The 15,668-nt window shown below is 45.9% G+C and overlaps 1 protein-coding gene across 1 annotated transcript in view; it reads right to left on the reverse strand.

Moving 5' to 3' along the window:
* The window catches only part of ADAMTS16 (ADAM metallopeptidase with thrombospondin type 1 motif 16), a 155,363-nt gene that overhangs the window by 48,552 nt on the left and 91,143 nt on the right, over positions 1–15,668 (reverse strand). Inside the window, exon 18 of the mRNA XM_069540532.1 lies at positions 1,222–1,348. Within this exon, the coding sequence (XP_069396633.1) occupies positions 1,222–1,348 (127 nt within the window). The remainder of the gene's footprint in view (positions 1–1,221; positions 1,349–15,668) is intronic.

Consider the following 15,668-nt stretch of genomic DNA (forward strand, 5'->3'; position numbering starts at 1 on the left):
GGCTGGCTGCAGGATCGCTGACAGGTGAAGCGAGGACCAGGTTGGGTATCAGTTCCAGGAGCTCCTTCGGTCCCAGAAATACCCCCAGGTGGGCCTCCAATGCCTCGGTGGGTGATGGGCCTCAGGCGCTAAATTCCTTTTGCAAATACTGACCCATCTCTCTCTCTCATTACCAGGCTGTGGGGCGTGGTGGCCGAGGAGTCCGGCTGAGTCGGGCCACTGGCCCTCTGAGGGAGGACACATCTTCCCAAGGAGGCCCCGCGCCCCTCACAGCGGTGGGGGGCAAGGTCCCGGCCTCTCAGATGCTGGTCTGTGTCCTCCATCTCTACCCTAAGTGAGGGACCAGGGACCCACAGACTCAGAGAGAAGGGAGACAGTGCCTCCCTCCCTCTTGGGTTTTACTGTCTCTGGGGGAGGCATCCGGCTTTCTGCTTTGAGGCTCAGCTCAAGCAGAGCCATCTCCTGTGCATCTTTAAAATCAAGACGTATGAGATCACACGTGTTGTGGCGGGTACCTCCGCTGTCTGAAGGGTCTAGCGGGCCTTTCATCCCATAAATACGTTACTCAGATGATTTCCACAGCCCCTCTGTGAAGATGAAGCAAGTGAGAAGCAGACAGACTACGGACAAGCCCAGGGAGTGACGGCTGAGGAGGGCAGGGCAGGACCACGGCTGCCTCCCAGGGGTCCTTCCCAGCCCCCGTGTCAGGGAACCTGCGCTTTCCTCAGAAACGTGGAGGGGCGGCAGTACTGGGGACAGGTGAGTAGGATGACAGAGCCCTGCTTTCCGTGGCCCGTCCCACAAGTGTGCAGCGTCCACATTCCCTCTACAGCCTGGACAGGCCTCGCCAGCAGGTTCTTCTAACAGGTTTCACTCAGTAAGAAAAGGAAACGCCAGTGAAGGGGATAGAGGCTGCGAGGGAAAGCGTTCCTATGTCCACAGCACACCATCCCTCCCACAGCCTGCGCTGAGTAAGACAGAACAAGCGCCGTCTACCACGAGACCTTCGCTCCCACTGACAAGGCCTTGCAGGCTGTTTCCAGCCCCGGCGCCCTTTATTTGGCTCACCTGTGCAGGCAGTTCTTGTTCCTTTTGCCTCTGCTGTCACGGATTATGTGTCAGTGGTTGGCAGTTCTATTCCCCAGACTCAGGAGCACCAAGGCCTCAGCATTATATCTGCAAAACCCTGATACCCGTTCAGAAGAACATGGCAGTTCTTACCTGGGGGGACAGGCGGACACTTTGCAAGGCACGACCCCTGTGACAGGCCGGGTGTCGGGGCTGCAGAATGATGCGTTCACCGGGAACCTCAGGTCTCTGTAGCAGCCTGCTCTTGTGGTCATCTGCCCTGTGAGAGAGTGGGGTGCACAGTGAAGACTCACAAACATGCCCTGTGGTAAAAGGCAGACGAAGAGCTCACGAAATCTCTTGAAGAAAATCTTTACTGTATTGTCACATCTTTGCATTAACGGCCTTGGGCTGACTACTAATACTCTACTTTTCTGGCCTGTCTTGGTGATTTCTATCAGTGAATTGCATCAATTCTAAGATGGCTTGTATCTTCCCCCTACATTTCAACATCTTGGAACGTGTGTCTTGCTATGGGTGCCAACATACATTTGACAAAACAATCTTTTGGTTCTTTTCTATTGTTTCCAGAATTGGAAACACCAGCCATTTTTTCAAAACAAACCCATATTGAGTACACTCACTTGTGCTTCTAAGTGAGAGGGCACAACAGGAAATGATCGGTAATAAACCGGAAAGAAATACAGACAACAAAGTGATAAGCGCTTCCCCACGAGAGAATTCACAGAGCAAAATACCTCCAGGGTTGCAGCTGGATGGTGACCTTTTCACAATAATGGCTTGGATGTTGCCTCAAAGGAGGTCAACGGAAATGAAAGTTGGTCTGATTCTCAGCTCCATTTACATCCCCAGGGCTACTCAGGCTTTCTGAGCATCTCTCAATATGTTCAATATTTCAATTCATTAAATTTACTAAAAAAGGTACCAATGGGGTTTCCCTGGCAGTCCAGTGGTTAAGATTCTGCCCTTCCAATGCAAGGGGTGCAGGTTTGTTCCCTGGTTGGGGAACTAAGATCCCACGTGCCATAGGGCATGGCCAAAAAATAAATAATTTTTAAAAAAGGAACCATTACCTACAGCAGGGTACCTAGACTAGTCAAAATCACAGAGACAGAAAGTAGAAGGGTGGTTGCCAGGGGATGGGGGATGACGGGGTGAGGAGGTGTCTCATAGGCAGAGTTTCAGTTTGGGAAGACGGAAAAGATCTGGAGATGGACGGTGGTGACATTTGCACAATATGAATGTGCTTAATACCACTGAACCATGCATTCAAAAGTGGTTAAAATGGTAAATTTTATATCATATATAATATATATCATATCTTTTACCACAATACAAAAGGACTGTAAATAGATATATATCTTGAAGGATGAAGTTAAGGAGTTCATTCAGTGAAAAGGAACAAAAAAAAAGAAAGAAAAAGAACCAAACCAGTGTTGATTTTAAAAATTAACACAATTAATATTAAGATTTAAAATGATTTTTATTGCAGTGCTTGGAAAATGGATGGAGTCCTCCTGTCCATGAGGCCCATCTGTTTTACTTCCTCTGCAGTCAAGGCTGCACTGCTCAGAATGACCTGCATCCAACTTGGTCCCCACAGGCAGATGACCAGAGGTGTCTCATAAAGGAAGGGACCCAAGACATGGTTTCAGAGGACCAAAGCCACAGGCTGGCAACCCCAGGCTCAACAGCATCTAATGTCTGTTCTCTATGAAACCGAGTCCCTTACTTGAAGAACACTAAAGTCTCGAAGATATACGTGGAAACAGGTTTGACATTTGGCTTTGCTTTGTCAAAAGGAATAAGGCAAGTCGATGGGGAAAGTTCCCTTCTCTAGAGAATCAGTTCCCTTGATCAGTAGAGGGAAAAGAGCCCTCCTGTTTCCCAAGCACAGATCTCATGCGTCTGAGCCCCAGACCACTTCCTGCCTTGGGTATGGCCCTGTCGGTGCTGATGGAGGACAATCAGAGGTGACACAGGACCCTTGTGGTTTAGTGCGATTATTCAGCTCTCTGCCAACGTGACCCAATCATATTTTAACCAAGTTAAACAGTTTTTATTTGATGCACCCCAGTGTGGATTTCACAACTGTATCTTCATGATTTTAATGGTCTCTCATCAGGAACAGCATATTTATAAAAGTGACTTTGATAAAGGTCATGGAATATTTCTGCAGAAATCTAAGAAAATTTACTTAAACATGTTGAGAATCTTGAAAGTGAGTATTTCTATGAAAGAACAAGATTTAAGTCACATACAGCAAGTGTCCCGGAGCAGTAACGGGAAGAAGGTCAAGGTGAATCTCAATCCCACGAGGCAGAAGAATGATAATAAAAAAAGAATATTTCCAGGCTCTGCTAAGACTGAAGCCATGGCATTTGTTCTAATATATAGATTTAGTAAAATCAAAGATGGGCTTGGTGACCTGTGTAGCAAGGCCATGGAGCCCTCGTGGCCACAGCTCTCCTGGGGACGGGGGGAACCAAGAGGCACGTCAGGCAACACAACCCACTGACACCTGCTGGGCTTCACTGTGGAAGGAAGCACATATCGGAAATCCATCTCTTTCAGTGTCCTTGATGTGGTACCAAGCCAGCTGTGTGCCCTGTCACTACGTCACACACAGAACAGACGCAAACGCGCAGTGATGGGCACTGGAGGAGGGTCCCTCACGTCTTACACTCCAAGCCTTGCACAGGTTCGCCCTCGTCCACTTTCCTGGAGGTGCTTTCCTGGGCATCACCCTGACTGCACGTGGCGATGGATTACTGACCCGCCCCCGTCTCCTGCCCTGCACCCGCTCTTAGCCCCGATGTCCCCAGGCTGCCTCCTGGACTCACAGACCTGGCCGTCTAACAGATGCACAAATACATAAACATCCATTTCAAAGCAGGCTTCCTCCAGCCCCGCCTGTCCGAGGTTCTGTGGTCTCTGTGTGGTCAAGGGATCAGTCTTGTAGTCCCCTGCCCCCCACGCCCATGCCTTACTCCAGGCATTCCTCCTTCAAGTCCAGCTGTTGGACTGATACCACGGATACTTCCTTCACACACGCGCACACACACACAGACACACACGCTCATGCCACTCCCAGGTTAAAAGTCTGTTTTTCTTTTTTTAAGCTGGAGACTTCTCAGCCTTGTCCTCCAGCTCTGCTGCATCTCTCTCATGCCGACAACCCCCCTGGTCCTCTGACTCCCAGCTGTCTCTCTACCTGGAATACGGTCCTCCGCTGCCACCCCTGACACACCTGGCAGAAGTCTTCTTATCCCTTTAAGTCAGACCCACATCCCCCTGCCTCTGAACTCCCGTGCTCCCTGACTTGAGAGCACATCTGAACTCTCTGGTAGTTTAAACACAGAATCCTGGCCACCTCAGAGCCTTGGATTCAGCAGGCGTGGGGTGGGGGCTGTGGATTTACGTTTCTAACCGATGCCCAGGTGCTGCTGGCACTGCTGCCCTGCCGACCACACTTTGAGAACCGCGCTTTACGCAATACCCAAGGCCACCACTTTTATGTCTCCGGTTACAGAGCTGTGATATACACGTAGTAAAAAATAAATACCTGGTCTTTGTCCCTGGCTCTTGGCACACAGCTCCTAGAACCTTTGGAGTGTCTGAGCCGGTGGGTGGCGGGGTCCCTTCACAGCTTATGGACGGGGCTGGACCCCAGAAGCATCAAGGCATGATTAGAGGGTTTCAGCCCAATCCTGGGCCTCTGGGGAGGGGAAAGGGGCTGGAAATTTAGTCCAGTTACCAATGACCAATGATTTAATCAATGCCGTGTAATGAAATCTCCATGGAAACCCCTAAACAACGTGTTCAGAGAGCTTCCAGGAGGATGGCACACCCCGGCTTCATGGGGTCCGGAACCTTTCCCGACCTCTCCCTGTGTACCTCTTCATCTCGCCGTTCCCTGGTGTCTTTTACAATAAACCAGCGACAGTAAGTAAGTAAAGTGCCTTCCTTAGGTCTGTCAGCTGGTGTAGCAAATTATTGAACCTGAAACCGGGGGGGTGGGTAGGAGAGTGTAGAACCCACAGCTTTTTAGCCAAGTCAGACAGAAGTGTGGGTGCCCTGGCATGCAAATGGCATCTGAAGTGGGAGCAGTGCTGTGGGACTGAGCCCTTCACCTGTGGGGTCTGATGGTGACTCTAGGTAGTTAGTACCGGAGTTAGATTAATGCAGGACACCCTGTTGGAAGCTGGAAAATCCGGCAATGCTGGTTGGTGTGGACAAAACCCACACATTTGGTGTCCAGAGTGTTGTGAGTAAAGACAGTTCCTGCCAGGCTAGCCCAGGTCTGTGCTCATTTGTCCTAGAACAATGGTAAGCAACCCTTTTGCCTCTCAGTAGCATCCAGGTTTGGGTAAGACATTATATGGTGAACCTAATGTCAAAGTTCAGTGGACATATATGTGTCATCCCTTAGATCAAATTTCCTGAGAGTGGAGAGTCCAGCCTGCCTGGATTGATTTGCTCCTACACTTATTAGGCAGTTTTTCAGCCATCGGCCAATTTCATTATATTCAGTAACTTCTAAGCCCCAGCAAGTTAATACAGTCAGCTCTCCTGGTCCAAGGTTCCGAGTCTGCTGATTCAACCAACTACAGATGGAAAAAAATCAGAAAAACAATCCCAGAAAGTTCTAAAACAACAAACTTGAATTTGCCTTGTGCCAGCAACCATGTACCTAGCATTTACCGAGTATTTACAACTATTTAGGTAGCACTTACATTCTATTAGGTAGTATAAGCCACCTAGAGATGATTTAAAGTGTGTGGGGGGATGTGCATAGGTTATTTGCAAATACCACCTCATTTTATATAAGGGACTTGAGCATATGCAGATTTTGGTATCCATGCGGGTTCCTGGAATCAACAGGGAAGGATGACTGTAGTGAGTTAATAATACTTGGCAAAAAGAATCATCCAAGTAAGGGTATATTCTCTTCTTTATACAGTACTTAGGATGAACTAGGCACAGTGTTGATGACTGACCCATGTATCAATGCAGAGACGAAATCTGAATCAATGTTTTATGAGTCTACTTTTCCACTTGCTAACAGGGAATAAGAGACTATTAAATTAAAAAAAAGAAACACATGTCATTTTAAAGCTGTTCTGTAGGGAATCTTGTGAACTCCATTAAATTAAATCCTGCAAACTCCTTGAAATTAAGCCAGATAATCTTAATGACCCAATTTACATGAGGACCTACTGAGCAAGAGTACCGTTTTCTAAAACTGCTGGTTGTCAGTTCTAATAGTAGAGAAGGAAAATTAATCTTTTCTCTCCACTTATACGATAATTTAAAAGTCAATTTTTTTAAAAATTCTTTAACCAAACTCTTCTGGCTTTTTAGGTGTGACTCTATGAATAATGTCTTCAGTTTGGTTTCCAGTTTTGAGATTGAAGACTTGTGAAATTCAATGCTTATGCTCAAGTCTTAACAAAGAATCAGGCCTTAATGATCACTGATGGTCCTGAGTGAGGTACAGGCTCTCGATCAAGCAAATAGGAAATTGTTTTTCTTTGAAATAGAAACATAACTTTACTTTATTAATGTATTCATTTTTCTTTCTTAGTGGAGACATTTGTTTGACCTTGGTGTTAGCCAAGCCCCAAACTTTTACAGGTTAATCGGATAAGAGGGAAATCTAGATCTAGTCATTCATGGAATAATTTAGTAACAATGTGATAGAAAAAATATAACCCAAAGAAAAACACTGAATTTGTCCAATGCATGTCCAAGTTCTGACTCTGCCAGTTAATTTTTTTTTTTTTTTTTTTTTTTTTTTTTGTGGTACTCAGGCCTCTCACTGTTGTGGCCTCTCCCGCTGTGGAGCACAGGCTCTGGACGCGCAGGCTCAGCGGCCATGGCTCACAGCCCCAACCGCTCCGCGGCATGTGGGATCTTCCCAGACCGGGGCACGAACCCGTGTCCCCTGTATCGGCAGGCGGACTCTCAACCACTGCGCCACCAGGGAAGCCCTGTCAGTTAGTTCTTTTAGCTGGTGACATTGGAGACCTTTCATTTTTCTTAGTGGGACACTACTGACATTTTAGGCGCCAGCATTACTTGTGCAGCACGGCTGTCATATCATAAGACTTTTAGCACCTCTGGATCTGCCCGCTAGATGCTGAAAGCACCCCACCCCCACTCATCACGGCAACTAAAATGCCTGCGCACATTTCCAAATGCTCCTTCTGCAAGACAGTACAATCTTCAGTGGAGGACACTGATGGGCCACGAGCAGATAAGGAAGAAAGGGAAAATGTAGAGTGTTGCCTGGAAATTTTAAGCAATTAGTGGAAGTAGGACAAAACAGGAGAGTGGTCGTCAGGTTCACAGCAAAATTCATTTAAGAAAATGACAATGACAAAAATGCTATGAAACAGAATTTACGGTGTGTAACTAAAAGTAAGATTCAGAGGTTATTTTCATGGCCTTAAATACCTTATATTGATAAAAATAGGTATGAATGGAAATAAATGAAGCCAATACTTAATTACAGCGTTAGAAGAAAGGATAGATCAAGGAGGCAGAAAGAAGGAACTGATATAGATTGGAACAAAAGTCAATATATTAGAAAATGAACAGACATCAATATATTTGGATGCAGACAAAAATGTGAAGCAGAAGTTAATATGTTAGGGGAGAGAAAATGGTGAATCCAGGAGCTGATGTTTTGGGGGAGGGGGCTACCCTCAAGCATAACAACCTACAACCCAGCTCACTCCTCTCTTTCCTGCTCTTCCCTCAATTACAGGGGCTCCATGTCAGCACTGTAGTCTTTACATCTTTTGTCTATGAGGCTGTCGGGGAGATCCCACCAATGAGAAGTACGAGCACAGAATGTGGACAGAGCCACAGCATCATGTCCCTGGCAGAGAGGATAAACACTGGCTTTGGCAGATGTGAGGTCTGCAGTAGTCTCCAGACATTCTCCTGGGAAGCACCTGCTCCAATGCTGGCTTAACTCTAATCCTTACCAGGAATTTCTGGAATGTTCCACACCTTCCACCTCTTTAATAGCCAGAGCAACTGAGAGCTACATGGGTCTGTCTCTGACCTTTACTCCTCTAACTTCTCCAGCTATTTTGTAAGTACATGATCCTTTATATTAAAAACCTTCCTGCTTGAAATGCCTAGTGTGTTTTCTGCTTTCCTGGCTAAACTGTCACTGACATACTAACTTAATGAAGAAAATAAACAATAAGCACACATACACAAAATAAGAAATGAGAGACTTCCCTGGTGGCACAGTGGTTAAGAGTCTGCCTGCCAATGCAGGGGAAGTGGGTTCAATCCCTGGTCCGGGAAGATCCCACATTCCACTGAGCAACTAAACCCTTGCACCACAACTACTGAGCCTATGCTCTAGAGCCCACGAGCCAAAACTACTGAGCCCATGTGCCACAATTACTGAAGCCCACACGCCTAGAGCCCGGGCTCCACAACAAGAAAAGCCACTGCAGTGAGAAGCCTGTGCACCACAACGAAGAGTAGCCCCCGCTTGCCACAACTAGAGAAAGCCCGCGCGCAGCAACAAAGACCCAACACAGCCAAAAATACATACATACATACATACATAAATAAAATGCAGTTGGTTTGGTGCTGACAATGTTCCAGTTCTTTATATGGGTAGTGGTTGCACAGATATTCTTACTTTCAAAAAGTAATCTATAGTCTTCAAAAAAATTAATAAGAAAATATGATTAAATATTCTGATAATACTAAAGTTTTAATGCATAGAATGTGAAATTCATGAGTATTTATTGTAAACTCTTCCACACATAGTACTTGACACACAAAATGAAGAGGTACTCAATAAACATTGGTTGAATTAGTGAAGGTAAACTATTGGCTACTAGACTCTCACACTTTAAATGATGACATCTTACTTAAAACTGTAGTATAGAACCACACACAGAAAGGTCATTTTTAAATTTATATAAGAATAATACTCTTTATTTTCAAAGAAAAAAGAGTCATTCAGGTCCCTTACATTCAAAAGAAAAAAAGAAAAAGGAATGGGAAGGCTAGAAGGGGGAGCTCTCATGCCCCACCACTCGATGTCAACTGCATTATCGACAAGAAGAGAGGTACCTTGCATCTCCAACAGGAAGAAGGTTATTACTTTACTACCAGCAGAAGGAAGGAAGAATTTCTCCTTGTCTGGCAACAGTCCAGCCAGTGAGAAACTGCACAGCTCAGCCAACGGAAAGTCTCTATACTTCAAACTCCCAGTTTCCTCCAATGGACTTTTCATTTATAACAGCCCATCACAACTTCCTTTTCTCCTCTATAAAAGAATGTTCCTCTCCTTTATTCTCTGGACTTGCCTGTGGCTTGACATAAATTGCATGTCCAGAATTGCAGTTCTTTGCTGTTCCCTGATAAACCCATTTGGCCGGTAAAATAACTAGCTATTTTATTGTTTTAGATCAACAAAAGTATCAATAATGGTTGAATGTATTTGCTCAAGAATGTGAACTCCCATATTAAAAATGAGCTATTGATTTAATACGTAAGGAGGAACTCTCTGCAAAGGAAGGATACAAATGATGTGATAACATGGAAAAACTTATCATTAACGAACCTCTGAAAGAGAGCACACACATGTAAACCGGAACATAAGGAAGAGATGGGACAGGACTTATTAAAATGTTTGCAGTGACCTTGGGTCAGAGGAAGATTTGTCTTCCCTATTTTTTATGTTTGTGACATTTGTAATGAAAAATAATTCCAACATCTACAGATTTGGGCCTTCATGAAAATGCACATCCCCTCTTTCTGACCTCCTGGACAGTCTTTTCTCAAGGACACCGGGCAGTGCAGGATGAGGCAGGAGGGGCCTGACCTCTCAGGTGATGCTCACCTGACCTCATATTGGCCTGCAGCCTGTCTGCCTACCTGCTCGGGCCTCCCCTTCCTCTTCCTGTTTTTTGCCCCCCAGAAAGCTTAGCAACAAAAGCCTAAGAGATGCACCAGGGAGGGAGGAGCTGGGAGCAGGGGAAGCTGACATCCTGGTTTCTGTTTTGATCCACGTGGTAATCGTCGATTGACACAGAAAGTCAAACTGGAAAGCACGTCAGGGGCCCCATAAAGCACACACCCACCCAGACACTGAAGAAGAAGGAAAGGTTCTGGGCCTGTTCACATTCCCTCCTCAGTGGAGGGCGGAGTGGAAGGCAGACTCCACATCAGGGCTCTGCTCCTTGGGCTGTGCCCAGACTCTTACACCTGAGCTCTTAGGGAGCATCCCAGGTATCACATGGCCAGGCTGCTTGTAAAGGTCTTGGTTACGCTTTGAGAAACCATTTTTCACAGTTTATCCAAGGCTGCAGAAAATTCCATGCGAACAGAAGGTCTTTGCTTCACTTGAGAATCTGAAAATCTGAACCCACAGTCGTGGCCGAGAACATCTGCATTTCTTTTTTCATATTCCTGATCTTGTTTCTTAATTTCTGTATGTTCTTATCAGATCATTTCTCCCTTATGAGTTGCCGCTGAAATCCCTCTCAAACTCCTGCTTTTCTGTTGTCTATTCATTACATTGTGCGTACCTATATTTCAACCATCCCATAACCTCACTTGAAGAAAAAATGGTGAACTAAAGATTAAGCAAAAGAAACGACCCTCATGCTTGTGTGCAACGTCTATGCCTTTGTATCAAAGGGCTTTTCTTAGGTCCTTAGGCAGAGACTTTCGCTCACAATATGCATAGACTCTGTACCCTCAAGATCTTGGGTTCAGCATTTACCTGGACCTAAAGTTCTCAGTTCGTGAGTCTGAAAAGGTTACAGGCTGGCATGTTGTCAAGGTCAGATGCTAAGATAGCAGACTGGGTGGAGAAAGGGAAAGTAGGAGCTCCACAGGACAGGTTTCAGAACCAGTGGCCTAACTGTCTGGGGCATTCAGTGGGGGGCCGAGGGCTCTGCAAGGTCCGGGCTGCCCCTGTGGACAGGACCACATGCTGCCTTATCACACGACGTGCTGGACTGAACTTCGCGTGGCGACCTGAGTCCTCCCAAGAAGGGCATGCTCCATCCATGAGGCTGGGGAATCAGAAAGCATTTCACAGGACCATTTCTCTCCATCTCCTTTAAATGCTGCATAAGAGAGTAAACTCATCTTTTATGCTGGAAACTGCAGCTTCCAGGACGTACTTCCTGTACCCTTCGCCCCACTCCTCCTCCTGAGCTGCCCCAAAGTCCTGCCCACTGGCCGTTGTCCCATCCTGGTAGGAAAAGGGCAGGCCATGCTTTGTCCACTCACTGTGGCAGGTACCAGTTTGCACACCCCGTGGGTACACAGAGACACACAGAGACATGCTGCATGCCCCTCTCCAAGTGTGTGTATCCACCACACCAGTGTGCAAAAACACACAGGACCTTGAAGACAGCAGCACAATCCAAAATAGGGAGGAACGTGTTCATCTCCCCTGCCTGGGGCCACGTGACTAGTATCATTGTGTAATTTCCTCTTGCTTTAAGAGTTTAGTAACCTAAACAGTCCAATTTCTTAAGCAAAGCTATAACACTAATGGGAAAGAATAGAATCTGACATTTACTTGGCCAGAATAAGTGTTGGAGCTTTACAGGTATTCTCTCCTCTAATCCTTAAAGGAACCCTATACGGGTGATTACATTATTATCCTCACTTTATAGATGGGCTTGCTAAGGCGTAAAAGGCTTAAGGAGCTCACGAGTTTTAAAGAGGCTGGGCCAGGACTCGATCCCTGACAGTCTGGCCAAAACCCCACGTTGCACGTTCTAGCCTTGGCATGACAGGTTACCTGCTGGCCTGGCCTTTCTATCCAACGTGGCATGCACGTGTAGAAATTTTAAGCTTTTGTTTGATTCCTGTTTGAGAAGGAAAGAGATTCATAATATATTCTGTTTCAGAACTCTTCATATACTGGAGGACAATTAACTCTATTTCACTGGGAGCTGAGTAGAAGGCTAGAAGCAAGGGAATTTGAATTCTAGGGAATTTCAATTCACTTTCAGATATGCTCCCTTCTTTACATCCAGGAGCAGAAGGATGAGAAGCCTGAGGGGCAGCCCTGGGGAAGCCACCATGGAGGGGTGACAGCGGGCTGACCCTGCATCGCCATTTCCATCTGTGGCCTTCGCATATTTACAAATGGAAAAGCGGTTGATATCTTGCATTTGTTCATTCAACAAGTATATACTTGATGCCTGGTATGTGCTGGATCCTGAGCACATAGCAGCTAATAACAAGCAGCAAACATCACCAACCAAACAGCACCCCAGACCATCCCATCACGGTCACAGAATCTAAACCACAGAGAGACTGCAGTGACATGTACACACGTCACCCATGAAGACAAATATCCGGACAGGAAAGTTGAGGGTGCTGCTGCTTTGGGGTGGTGAGGACCACGGCTTGCTGCCTGAGGGCCTCCTGGAGCTGACCATTGGTGAGCAGAGCACAGCAAAGGCACACCAGAGGTGCAGGGAACACTGAACCTACAAAAAGCACATCCACAGACCCAAGAAAAGTTTAAAACATTGAGAAAGCTTATAAAATTGAAACCAGTGTAGAAAAAAATCAAAACCAAAGAAAGGGGGAAAAAAATCCAGTCATTGCTCAACACGATAGCATGTAGGAATGATGAGACGTGAGGATGCATAATACAAATTCTTTCCTCTGCAGGACACTTTTTCACTTCCATGCAGCGTGCCCAGATCCTGGGCTTTCTGCAGAGACTGACCTGGGAGCCTATAGAAAACAATATCCTTTCAGTCATACTATAGCCATTTACCTCCATTTCTGCATTTTTAAAAGGAGAATTGCACCCGATGTCTCTGCGCATTTTCACCGAGATTAAGTCAAATCGAGAATGAAGAAATAAAGCCAAGGCAGGTTGTGGGTCGGCATCCTTCCTAGCCACAGGCTGGGAGCCTGCAGGCCGGGCTTCTCAGGCTGCAGGCATTCCCTCTCCACATGGACAGGAATAGGTGAATGGATGAAACATATCATGCCAGGTGCCTACGGGATGGACCAGTGATGCCCAAATTCTGGACTACTAAAGTCGAAATGGTCAGGCTCAACTGCTATTCTCTTAATTGAAGGGGTCCTTAGAGACATTCAGACATCAGAGAGGAGATGGCACACACCGGCACCCACCATCCCAGGGCGAAGACCCTCAGGCATCAGTGCAGGCCCTGAGTAGGTTGGGAGTTAGTTGCCTATGGATATGACGATGCCGGAAAACACTCCTGTCTCTGCATCTCAGATCAAGTCACAGCATTTTCCAAAAGACAAGATTTTCACAGGGATTTAGCCTGGGGATACTAAACACTCCACTTTATCCCACATTGAAATGGTCACAAATCTAAACGTTCAGCAATGCACCAAGAGATGATGAATTTTGGAGGTCAGATCTGTTTGTAGGTGGTAGGGATGCTCGAGGTTTTAATTTAAAATTACTTTCCCCATATAAACAATAGTAAACTCTAAAGGCAAATTTAAATGTTTCTTCCTTTGTTTTCAGACATCTGAATATTCTGGGAAAATAAAAATATAGACAGCCATATGCCCAGTGGTATTTAGGGTTTCTGGGCTCTATTTTTACATTAGGTTTTAGATAATTATGTTTTCAGACGAGTTTCATGTCAGTTGGGGGTCTCCTCAGCCACCTGGCTGAGTGTTTACGGAGACACAAGTATCATTTCTCTGACTGGGGGCACATCTGTAAAGCAATTTCTCAACTGTGCTTCCAATCTCTCAACTATCTGTCAGAAAGAAAAATCTCATAGTCCACAGGAATGTTAGAATCAAGCTGGCCAATATTCTAAAATGATCCATGTTAATAGATAAGAGAGAACAAGAGTATAAAATTTGAAAAATACATTAAAAAAGAGAGAATAATCCTTTAACTGGGGAAAGCCCAAAGCTGAACCCTAGCCATGGAAGGTGGTGAGTTTAACGAGCAATTTGATGAAGCTCTACCTTTATCTTTTTACAGAAACCAGCTCTTGCCAGATCTTTGGAAATCATTTTAAAAATCTTCACATTTTGCCAAAATATCTGGACGAGGAGTATTCAGTCTAAAAGACTGTGATTATATCAAAGAATATCTAAGTTTTCAGTAATTCTAACAATAGAATGAGTTCCAGCTGTTGACAAAATCCTTATCATTTTTTTTAATAAAGGAAAAGAAACCCATCATTTAAGCAAAACTACACAGAAAACTGGAAAATATTCCATAAACGAAGCATGTGTTTCCACGAGACGCATGCATCATCTCTGTGGTAAGCGCTAGATATAGTACAGACATGAATGCCTGCACATTGAAGGACCTTGACAGTGGAAGAAGGAAGATAACTCCAGGAAAGCAGAGAGGGTGAACTCCTGGGAGCTGCTGCTAGAGTCTAAATGATGCCCAGGTGCGCTTAAGTGACAGCGTTCCTGGCATGATGGCGCCCTAACGGGCACCAGAGCTTGGAGGGTGGTGACGATGGCCATTTACGGATGGCCCGTGACATCCTTGTGTCTGTTCTGCTTAACAAGAAGCTGGCCCGGTATCTGATTTTCCTGACCACACTGACCTGTGTGAAATGACAGCAGGACATGCCCTTCATTTTGCTATAGGCAGGTGTTACCCGTCTTTAAGGTTCCAAGTTTGGTTAATGAGAAGGGGGCAGCAGGACTTGAAACCCACATGTGCACCTCCCTCCCCCTGCAGGAGGATGGTGGAAGGGGGAGCCATCCGTGACCACGTGACCACCACAGGAGCCTGAGAGGGGCTGGGCCTAGGATGGGTCCCAATGCCCCCAGTGAGGGTGTGTGTGCAGGACTGTGGGGCTCTGGGGACAGGGAAGGGTTCCTGCTCCCCAGAGAGAGTGGACGAGATGGACTTCTTCATATTACCCTGAACCTTTGGGGGCTCTTGAAGAAAGGGATGGGGTGGACATCGCACAGGCCTCCTGAGGAAGTTGGTCCCTCTCCAGGGGATGAACTTGTTTTCCTCTCCTCTGCTTTTCTGGGGGGTAAGAGGGCTAAAGTGGGGATGTGTTTTGTAATTTATCCAGGTCTTGGATAAAGACAGAGAAGTGGTTTCATGAACTTGGCTCAAAGGTGACCCAAGGCAGGGAGGAAAAAGCCAGAGTAATTTCAGTTGATCTCTGAGACCTAGAAGGACAAGCCCAAGCCTTTAGGTAAAGTTTAGAAAAGTAAAATGCACATTTACTCTAACATTCAAAATAGGTAAGGACGTTTTGAATATAAGGACGGGGGACGTCTAATTTGAAATAGTTCCTGTGAAAAAGATGTGATTTTTAGCCAGTGAGATGAGTAATATGAATGACTGATGTTCAAAAGCCACCTCAGCTCTCCACCTCTGACTACGACAGATACTCAAAATGCAGCTAACCCAGCACCCTCTGTGCCACGTTTCTGGGGTCCTCTCTGAGTTCCCATGAATGCCTACATACGACAGTGCATAATCTCGCATGTTACGTATGGGTGTGCGGTAATTCCTCCCTCCAGATTGCATGTTTGGAAGGACAGGGCCGGTCTGTATGATTCCTCATTATAGCCTC

Source organism: Delphinus delphis, chromosome 3 (genome assembly GCF_949987515.2).
Source record: "Delphinus delphis chromosome 3, mDelDel1.2, whole genome shotgun sequence".
NCBI classification, from domain to species: Eukaryota; Metazoa; Chordata; class Mammalia; order Artiodactyla; family Delphinidae; genus Delphinus; species Delphinus delphis.